The 11,187-nt window shown below is 31.5% G+C and overlaps 1 protein-coding gene across 2 annotated transcripts in view; it reads left to right on the forward strand.

Moving 5' to 3' along the window:
• The window catches only part of LOC145296726 (myosin regulatory light polypeptide 9-like), a 195,347-nt gene extending 184,373 nt beyond the window's left edge, over positions 1-10,974 (forward strand). For both annotated transcript variants that reach the window (XM_080142732.1, XM_080142731.1), the window contains exons 4-5: positions 7,267-7,334; positions 9,968-10,974. In XM_080142732.1, the coding sequence (XP_079998858.1) occupies positions 7,267-7,334; positions 9,968-10,072 (173 nt within the window). In that variant the 3' untranslated portion in view covers positions 10,073-10,974. The remainder of the gene's footprint in view (positions 1-7,266; positions 7,335-9,967) is intronic.
• The last annotated feature ends 213 nt before the right edge of the window (positions 10,975-11,187 follow it).

An 11,187-nucleotide genomic window follows, 5' to 3' on the forward strand; every position in this document is an offset into this window, starting at 1 on the left:
GATTGAGGCAATTTTAATTTTTTTTTTTTCTAATCCAATGTGCCTCTTTTTGTGGAGCTCGATTTTCCTCACATTTAATATTGACTTTGTGTCAAACTTTGCCCTCATGGGGAGGCAAATAAACAGGAATTCCACTGAAATAATTGTCTGTGGAATGATTTAAGGCTAATCAAGATTGACGAACATTTTTATATATCTTTTTATATTTTAGATAAAATTATATATCTTTAACCCACCCACCCACTTCTTTAGTCATATATTCTTGTAAGGAAATCAGCTTGATCAAGACCATCTAGAAATTAAAAAAAAAAAAAAAAAGGAAAGAAAAAAAAGCACTCTACATCTGTCTCTCTCGGTGATGGTGGCTTAACACTGTTGCCATGTGTTATTTAGTCATTCTTGTGCTTGTGACTATAAGGGCTTGTCAAGCTCCACTATGCTGGGTTTATTAAAAAAAAGTCAAAAATCTATACTTCTATAATTTTTTGTGTATTGATATTCATATTAAAAATACTTTTTTCTATCTACTTAAAAAGAAAATACAACTTTGTTATATATGGGTCGTAGAATTGCATTCACTAGCAAAAGATCTAACTAATTTGCATTTTCTTTTAATCATTCATTTTAATTAATTCCTTATTAGTTATTCCGGTTTTCTTATGGGATGATCATCTTTAGTTAAATATTACGTGTAATTATATTCATGCAGATATTCGACATGATTATTATTTGCGTAATATTTGTATAAAAAGTTTATAGTAAATACAAGCCCCATTCTATATATTTATGTATGTGTATATATATATTTAAAAAGTTTTGCCTACCAAACTCTCCTGCCAGTTTTTGGTCTGCAGACATGAAACTTCATATATAGGGTAGTCAAACAGATGCAAAACTTTATATTTGGGTTTTAACCGGGGGAAAAATCTGTGCAAAAGTGTAAATTAAAAAAAAAAAAATAATAAAAAAAAATAATGGAATTTGCCAAGTGAAGGTCGAACGACGGCATTACAAATATGCATGTGTAACGTAATAGCTATTAGTTTTTAATTTTTAGCCTTGCAGCAAACATGTTTTCATAGTGCAGGCATTAACGTTAAAGGAAAAAGTAAACCGTAAGCTAAATGTTTTGGTTTCGATTCTCAGTTGTGGCGCATGAGTCTTTTTTTAATCATTACTATATATTGAGTCCAATGCTGGCCGGCCTGCTAGTTTGTCATAAAAACGAGTGTTGTAAAAAAAATTTTTTTTTTTTTTGTTCTTTTTTTAACTAAAGGGTTACTGTTTATCAAGGCCCGGAAGCAATTTTTCTGACAAAGGTTAATAAATGTTAGGTAGGTGTTGAGACTACACCTAATGATCCGTAAGGGTGGAACTTAATTATTTAAGAGAACGGTTCAACAAGAACTTATTTACATTGGAGTGTAATTAAACAAGGAAAGTAACTCGGTTTGGGATTTGCTTATTTAAGTAAAACTTGCAATTTACTTTGAAAATAATTTTGATTAATAATTTGATTTTTACTTTCCAATTTTCATAATTTTCTGGATATGTGACTAATTTCGACATGACAATTAGATAACATTGTCAGTTGAAATGCAATTTGTTATTTCAAATAAGTAACATTGCTTTTAGCACAAATAAGTCGTGCATGAATAGATAAATCAAAAATTGTTTTGGCCTAATTTCCAACTATATTTCACTTAAATTTTTTATGTTAACAATAGTAATGTTGGTCTAAGGTTTAAAAACTATATAATTTTCTTTATTACAATCAAACTGTATAATTTTCTTTATTACAATCAAACTGTATAATTTTCTTTATTACAATCAAACTGTATAATTTTCTTTATTACAATCAAACTGTATAATTTTCTTTATTACAATCAAACTGTATAATTTTCTTTATTACAATTAAATTATATAATTTTCTTTATTACAATCAAACTATATAATCTGTAAAAATATGGAAATGTTCTGTATCTATACTTTTTGTTTTTTGTATTAGAGGCGGTGAAATTTAAATTGAAAACTTAATTGTAGATTTGGCAACTAACAATAATTTTGATTTCAGCTTGGTTTGGCAATTCATCCCGTTTCAGCAAGATGGCCACATGCCATACAGCGCGTGATACAGTTAATTTATGGAGAAAAACATTTGATGAATAATTTCAAGAAATAGACCTGTTAACTGTCCACCTTGTTCATGTGATTTAACCTCATTTATTTTGTTTGGGGATATATAAAATCCCATGTCTACGCTGATAGACCAGACACAATAGACCACTTGGAAAATGTTGCCGAAATATGCCCTAATTTAATGCATAGGGTTGTGAAAATTGGAACATTAGATTATGCACAAGCTGCGGGGACCATATGCCTGAAATTGTATTTAAATTATAAATTCAAAAATGTAACCTTTGGAAAAATTCACATATTTGTATGATAAAAATATTTTTTTAAAAGTTTGCTAGCTCTCTAAAATAAATAAATAAATAAAAAACGCTCTTTACATATATAAAAAATGGGAGATATTAGAATACTAGTATATCAGGTATTTGTACACAGGATCTATGGAAGTGAAATTTGGTCGTGGCATGATGAGAAATTATGAGAATGATACGATGGATGTGCCATGAGTTTTAAAGACGGGTTTAGCTCTAGTGACCTTGAAGATTATTGAAAATTATTAGGGAGGCACGTGCAAAAAATAGTTTGGCCATATGAAATGAACTTATAAAAATGCACTTCCGTGATAAAGAGCTGGATAGAAATAAGTTAGTTTAAAAGACAATTTCTTAAAGTTGTCCAAAACAGATGTTAAACCGATTTTTATTTTAAAAACTGTATTTAACCATTTAGATTTCATTTGTAAAAACTCAGTTTATTTGTATCCATGTATTTCAAAAAGAGGCTCTGTCTGTTGCACTTGAATTTGAAAGTGTTTTCAGAATACCGGTTCTCTCTGTTACTTATTGGACTTAGATCTAAAACTATTATGTAGTTTTAAAAGACCTTTATTCCAGGCATTACCTTGTCCTCTGGTGTGTACTTTTGTTTTGGGGTCCAGTTGTATTTTAAGTTTCTACACGTCTTTCTGGTATATAAATAAAACAAACGTGTGAAAATATTTGACTCTTCCAGCTAGTCTTTAAAATAAAAACAAAATAAATACTTTAAAAATATGTTATCAAAAAAAAAAATATATATATATATATATAAGTAGTAAGTTAAATATATTTTACCATGAAGATTGACAAGAAAAACTATTTACGTTTTTTTTTTTAATTATCTTAAATTCTTTAAAAACACACGCACATATAGTAACTAGCGTGGATGAAACGCCGAATATTCTGTGTAGCTTAATTGCCATATATATTTTATAACTTACTACCTAGCTCTACCTACGTATTGAGCACTTTTGAAGTAAATACTTAAAGTTTACGCATAAATTCATACTTTCGTATATAAATTTGTGATTAAATGAAGCAGTTTATATATATATATATATATATATATATATATATATATATATATATATATATATATAATTAATGTGAAAGTACCAGAAACTCATACGCAAATAAATCAATTACCTAAAATTATTTGGTGATAAACTTCTGCTTTATCAAACAGTTTTAGGATTCTTTATTACTCTGAGGTTTATCTGGTTCGGAAGTGAATGTAAGTAAGGGGGAGGGGCAGTTATTTCTCAACAAACAAGTCCTTCTTTAGAGATCATGATTCCAAGTTGCTCCCATTTTATTTCTTGTTTCTTTCTTTCTGCTGGTGTCCCATACTTTAGATTTTTTGGCATGAGGGAAGGTGACTAAGAGGACCTCCTCCTTCTCCACCAGCATCCGAGAGAGGAGGGAGGTTACAAAATACTTAGTAATCTCAACTATTTGCAACCTGTGACTACTTGTTTCTCTTCAAACAGGATGCGAATTGTAGGGCAGAAATAATCTCTTGACCGGGCCCTGTGAGAATGGCTAGTCAGGAGGAATGAGGGTGGGTGGCTCGGTGAAAATGACCAAATAAGGAGAAAAACTTGTTTACTGGAAGTTGACTTTGTGTGTGCGTGCTATTCTTTGCTGGTATTGATCAACATTTTCCTTTTTGAATTTATAATGTTTGAATTTGAGAAATGGTTATTTCTTTTTCATAATTCAAGAATAATTGGATCTTGCACTATTTGATGTACCATTGTTAGGGTTAGTTGCTAGATCACCCAATTGGAAGAGCATCCAATTTTAATACAAAATAGAAATTTAACAAAAGATGTTCAAAAATTAAAAACTATGCAAGACACGCTCACAAAGCTAATATATTCTTTTGCAGTATTGCCTCTATAATAAATATAGGCACTTTCTTTTTATCATAGTTTTTGTCTGAAACTAAAATGAATTTTTTTTTTTTTTTTTTTTTTTTTAGCAAAGGCAACAATGAAAATAAATCACAGGAAAATATTTTTTCATTAAATGTGGTTTATTCCAAAGATTAATTTTTGGCATTTATAATTTAAATAAAAATTTCGGGCATATGCCCCCCCCCCCCACGCCACATATGTTAGAGGTGCAATTTTCACAACTCTATGCATAAAATTAGGCTGTATTTTGGCAATAACATGTCAAATGTCGTCTTCCAAGTAGTCTATTGTGTCTAGTTTATCAGCATAGTCATAGGACTTTATATATCCTCAAAGAAAATAATCTAATGAGGTTAAATCGCACAAAGTAGGTAACCAGTTGACAGGTCTGAAATTATTCATTCATCAAATGTTTCTTTCAATAAATTGATCATATCATGCATTGTGTGGCATGTGGTTTCATCTTGCTGAAACCATGTGAATTTCCAAACAAAGCTGAACTCCAAATAATCACGTAGTTGCCAAACCTACAATTAAATTGAAAACTATTTTTTTCTTTGAAGTTAACTGACTCAAAAAGAAAAAAAATATTAATTGACCTTCAGGCTGGTATCAAAGTTTAACATCCGTTGTCTGAGATGAAAATCTTTGACTGAAAGAAAATGTGTGTGTGTGTGGGGGGGGGGTGATAGTGTAAATATGCATCCCGTTTTTGCACATGTTATTTTTAACAAACCTTCTCTGAGAAAATGTATTTGAATGCATTTGTTTCGTCCTTGTCTTTTTTTTTTTTTTTCTGTATATTTCCTACTTTTCCAACTTTTCCAAGACTGCACATATCAAATATGTCTGCGCCGTTCATATATATATATATATATATATATATATATGTGTGTGTGTGTTACCATGGAAATATTAAAATTAGAATATCAAATATTATTTTACAATGTTAAATTACGCTGGCAGTTATCTGATTGGGTAACATTCTGTTCTTCCATTTGATAATGTGACGTAATTGTAAACTTCCTTATGTTTTTCATTTGCCATTCTCGTTAGCATTGTTATAAGTAAGAGCATGATGATAGATGGGGGAAAAAATTGTGAAATTCAAAAATCATTTGGAAACCTTTAAACTGTTTGATACAAAATAATTTTTGGCTAAAATTAAAGTTTATAGGTAGAAGTAAGTTTTTAACAAAATTGATTTTTTATTTTTAATTCTATTGTCACCCCAAACAAGGCACAGTGCCACTTTGCCGTAGGGGGCTACTATCAGGGACATAAGTTGCAGGGGTACTATGTAGGGAGATGGGTAGCAAGATGTCTGTTCACATTACACTTGAACTTCTGCATGTCAGTACAGTTGGGAAAGCAGAATCCCGGAAGGGAGTTCCAAAGTCTAGCAGTCCTGGGGAAGAAACTATTTGAGTAGAAGACCTTCTTACACCTAAGGATCTCCACTGTGAAGGGGTGGGGCCTAGCTGCTTGTCGGGTTTGTTGGGAGTATTCACGTCGAGGAGGTACAAGTGCTTGTAATTCGTCAGAGCATTCACCATTAAAGTATTTGTAGAACAGGCACAGGGATACTACATTTCGTCAATGGGTCAGACTGAAGCCTAGATGACAGTTCAGGACCTATCAGGTTGGCGACTCTTTTGAACCCTGTCCAGGACTGAGACGCAAGTAGCAGAGGCACCAGCCCAAATGTGACAACAGTACTCCATACATGGGCGAATGGTGGCCTTATAGAGGTACAGGATACTTTCAGGCGTAAATAGTTTTCTAGCACGGTAGAGAGAGCCCATTTTCTTCGCAGCAGCCTTGCCAATGCTCTCAATGTATCTATTCCTGTAAACGTTAGGCCGAGGAGTTTAAAGGAAGTACTTTCAGGTAATGTGTTCTTGGCCATACTTTTTTAGTACTGTTGTAGTTAGATATTGCATTAATTTGCATATCAATGAATCCGCAGCCATAAAAAGGCGAAAGGACAGGAGAAGTTGTTTGTACAAAAGATATGAGATGTGTTAAATTGTGCACATGCTGGCAATATATTTTTTATCCTAATTGAACTACACTTGCCACATCTGGGGAGGAGCTGCTTAGAGTATTATTTCCTGCTTTGACGGGGTACAAAATCATCTTCGAAATCTATTGGGTAAGGACCTTTTTGCCTCCCTAGTTTCTCTTTATCATAAGAGTCTCTCTCTCTCTGCTCTATTTTCATGGCATGTTCTCAGCCGAGCTTCTATCTATGACCAACCTCCTTCTCCTCTCTGCAAAACATTCGCAGCAAATACTTGTCTAGCTGCAACTATTAAAAATTTCCATTACTAGCTTTTGACATAGCAACTACTTGGCCTTCGGGACAAGATCAAAGTGTAGTATCTGTTCTTCAGATGCTGCACTTCTATTTCTTGTTCTCTTTCGGTGGAGGAGAAATCCTTCACGACTGAGACAATTTTTATTTTTGTACCTTTTCTCCACGTTAAAAAACGACCCTGGTGTCTAACTCTGTCCCGTGGGGAGGCATAGTAAATAGGTACTCTATCTGTGCCGAAACAAGAATTCCATGAGCAAAGCTTCTGTTCTAGAGTTGCATACGGAATGCAATACCATGAAGCTGTTTCTCAGTTAACATGGTCATTTTCAGGTCTAATGCAAATAAATTTTTGTTGGGCCATCCTCTTAAATAATTAAACTCTACACAAGTTCTATTGTTGATCACGTGTTTTACCATCTACCCAACACTCATTAACCATTATCCTAGGGTGGCCTTTTGACCTTGATAAACCTTGACCTCCACCTCAAGTAAAAAAAAAAAAAAAAAAAAAAAAAAAACTATTGTAAAATTGAATAAATTGTTTTATACTTAACAATGTTTTTATTTTAATTTACAGGTTTTATTCATGAAGACAGACTACGAGAGCTGCTGACGACAATGGGTGAACGATTCTCTGACGAAGAAGTAAGTTTTTTTTTTTTTTTTTTTTTTTTTTTTTTTTTGTCTCTATTTAAATTTAAAAAAATAATTCTCCATAAGTCATTTGATTACAATACGTAATGAGCTAATTCTGGATAAATTATAATTTCATCTTATAACTTAAATAAGCTATTTTTTTTTTTACCACCAACACTCTTATCCACATTTAGCTTCAATTGAAATCAATAACTCTTGTCTTGAGAAAGCCCTCTGCCATGGTAAACTTTTGAGACTGACCTTCATTCCTAATCTGAAATGGAAAGACTTACTGAGGTCACTGGAAAAATAACTCCTTTTGCTGCCTCAGAAAATATCTTACTCCAGACTCTATCCTCTACCTGTATAAAATATCTTACTCCAGACTCTATCCTCTACCTGTATAAGAGCCAAATAGCCCCTAAAATAGAGCATTGTTGCAACATCTGTGGATGGGCTGTTCACAGCATTCTTTCCTGCTTTGAAAGAGTGCAAAACCAGCTTCGAAATCTGGTGAGAGATGTCCTAGTTTTCTCTGTTACCTCCTTTCTCACAGGACGTAGCGAATCTATATCTGCTCTATTACTTTCATGACAGGTGCTCGACTGAGCAATTTAGGGTCTCTTCCCCTGTAACATTTTCACAATGGTAATGGTTTTGTCTGCATTCAAAAACTAATGGATGATTGTAACTTAAGCGATTAGATAGAGCAAAAAACGTTCTTTAAAATGTATATATAAAGCAAAGGTATTATAATGAAAATTTATTTGAAAATACATCATTTGAAATTAAGTTCCACAGGAACTTTCTTAACCTGATATATAAATTTCAATGTCTGTGTGATGTTTGTTTTCTCTAAAGGAAGAAAGGTTAGAGAATCTACTCCAAATCTAAAAGTGTATAATATAAAATTTATTGGAAAACAATGGAAGTTTCCCTGAACCTCTAAGTGCACCTGTAAGGGAGTTATGAAGGCATAAACCTCTTAAAACATATCTTATTTTTATGAAATTTGGATCAAATGTATGACATTTTCTGAAGACTGAAAGTGGTCTCAAATTTTTAAGTACCCTCATAACGTAATGAACTTACATCGCCTGAACCTCCTTTAAAATTTCAAATATATTCTGTTTTGATCAAATTTATGTGTATAAAATTCTCTTGAAAATGATCCAGAACCACTGTTAACCTTTGTGTTGAATATCTACATGCCCCCAGCTTTAAATGATCCATGGAGATGCAACCGCTTTAAAACTTCATATATGTATATCTGATGTTAATAAAATGTAAACCATATGGAGAAAACGCTAGTTCAGTTTCCAACATTTCAGTTTTTCTGACTATATATTGAGAGTGAAACGGGAGAAGGGCAGTGAAAATAAATATGGTGTTATAAGAAACCACACTGTCTGCCAAGTTCAATTCCTGTCCCATCACCACAATGTTTCATTGCTGTGTTTGAATGTGCTCTGATGCACTTCTAGCACTTGTGCTTCCTCAATGTAAATGATCAACAAAATCACAACCCTTCACTGTAGAGGTGTTCAGATGTTAAAAGTTTTTTTGCGCTAATAACTTTTGAATTGGAAGCCATGTTTAATTGTAGAGGAGTTTTTGGTGAATATCTAATCTGTATAAGTCCTGGAGACGAAAATAGTTTTCGGTAGCTAACTAGTCTGCTCTTCGTCTGCAAACTTTTAAAGTTCAAGATTTATACAAAGATGTTTCTTGTGTGGACACGAAAAATTGTGTGCAGTAATTCTAAAAGATCCAATATTTTTATAGTGATTCCAGTTGCTGATTGGTTGCTAGCGGAATGTGGCTCCATTTGATTGGCCAGTTCCTATTACCAGTGTCTATAAGTAGAACCTTCCAATTTTCTGTAAAAAAATTTAAATTATTAATTTCTATTATTATATTTCTATTTATTAATTTGATAAATTAAAATTTCTCATAGAAAAAAATATTACTTTCATCAAATTGCTTGGAATTCCCTCTCTACAAAAATGCAGCAATTTAAATGTAATGAAACTAACATCTCTCTGTTGGTCTCTATTTCATGATTGTCTTAGTGACAGTGTCTAATTTGGGATGAATAGAAGTGATTTTTTTTTTTTTTTTTTTTTTTTTTTTTTTTGTCAAGAAACTTTGATTTCTCAATTTAAATGTTTGGGTTTGATTTCAGAAATCTGAGAAGATAATCTTTAATGTTAGAATAAATGACAGCAGTTTCGATTTTTGTCAGAATACCACCTACATTTAAAAAAACAAAAGAAAAACCAGTATGCCATACATACCCATGATGAAACGGAAATTTCATATTCCAAAAGTCACGTAAATTGATCTAGTGGTTTCATTTTTATAATGAAAATCATTCTTTAAGCTTCTAATGGAAATTTGTTTTGATTATCTCCTTTGTTTAAGATTATTCTGAAGATGGCAATGAGACAGTAACTTCTCTCTTACTCATGAAATTTGATTTTCTTAGTTAAAAATTAAATTTATCAATTTACATGATTTATGGAATATATTTTTGTTCCCTCACAGATACGTACATCATGAAGATTTTTTTTTTCTTTTTTAATATTGTGGAACCATAGTTTCTTTGAATGCTTCTAATTTAATTTTATTTTTAATCGCAGGTGGATGAAATATTTCGAGAAGCGCCTATTAAGGGTGGTAACTTTGATTACATTGAATTCACCCGGATCCTCAAACATGGCAAGAAGGACAAAGATGATGACTGAGGACATTACTTTTCGTCTAAATATCTTCCTCTCACCTGTTGCCCAAGCCTCTGCTTACTCTAAGCATCCTGTTATCTGATGAAGATGAAATTTTTCTTACAAAAAAAAAAAAAAAAAAAAGGAAAGAAAAAAAATGAGCTCTGATGTTTCCACGCTCAATAATTGACACAACTTCATCCTCAACTTTTATTTTTCTTTCATTGTACATAAGTTGAGAGGATCAATTTGGGCTTGTTTTTTATATTAAAACAACAAAATGCTGTACTTTTTCTCCAATCATAATAACATAATAAAAGCAACAAAAATGTATTTGAAAAAAAAAAAAATTAAGCATAAAGATTTTTGAAATAAAAAAAAATGTAAAAAAAAAAAAAAAAAGTCAACATTCCAAAATTTGATATATGAAATAGTATTTTTCTGCAATTTTTAAAACTTTTTTAAACTTTTGATTGCTATATAATTGCTAGAATTTATTACAATTATTTTTTTCTTTAAAGCTTTTGGTAAAGATGTTATTTGTCACATGAAACAAGTCAAATAAATTAGCTTTTTAAGTTGATTACATGAATTATGAGAGAAAAACTAACAAATTTCGTAATTGTTAGAGAAGGATTTTATGGATTGTTTGAAGCATTGTGCAAAATGTAAAAAGGTTGTTTGAGGGCTATCACAATGCAGTTATGGAAACAGTCTATGCAGTACAATAGATAATGATGAAGGTCTTTCAATATTGTCGTTATTTATTTTACTACATAGACCATTTCCATAATTACATTGCGATAGCCCTCAAACACAACCCTTTTGTAATTGCTATTATTAATTGCCACTGAAATGGAAGCCTTAACCCACCCCCAACCCCTTGCAAGGTTCATGTATAAATTCTTACAACTTATTTGGTTCAATTTTTCTTTTTTTCGTTTATATTCTAAAAATAAGACAAGTATATCATGTGTTATTAAGTATGCTCAAAAAAAATTTCTGATTTTCATTTTTTTTTATTTTATGTTATATAAAATCAAGTCTCAAATAATCAGTCTCATATATACATGGTGTCTCAAAAAGTGTAAAAATGTACTCTTTTTTTTTTTTTTTTTTTTAAATACTGACAATAAAAC

This window comes from Euprymna scolopes, chromosome 17 (genome assembly GCF_053919585.1).
Source record: "Euprymna scolopes isolate OS-2025 chromosome 17, ASM5391958v1, whole genome shotgun sequence".
NCBI lineage: Eukaryota > Metazoa > Mollusca > Cephalopoda > Sepiida > Sepiolidae > Euprymna > Euprymna scolopes.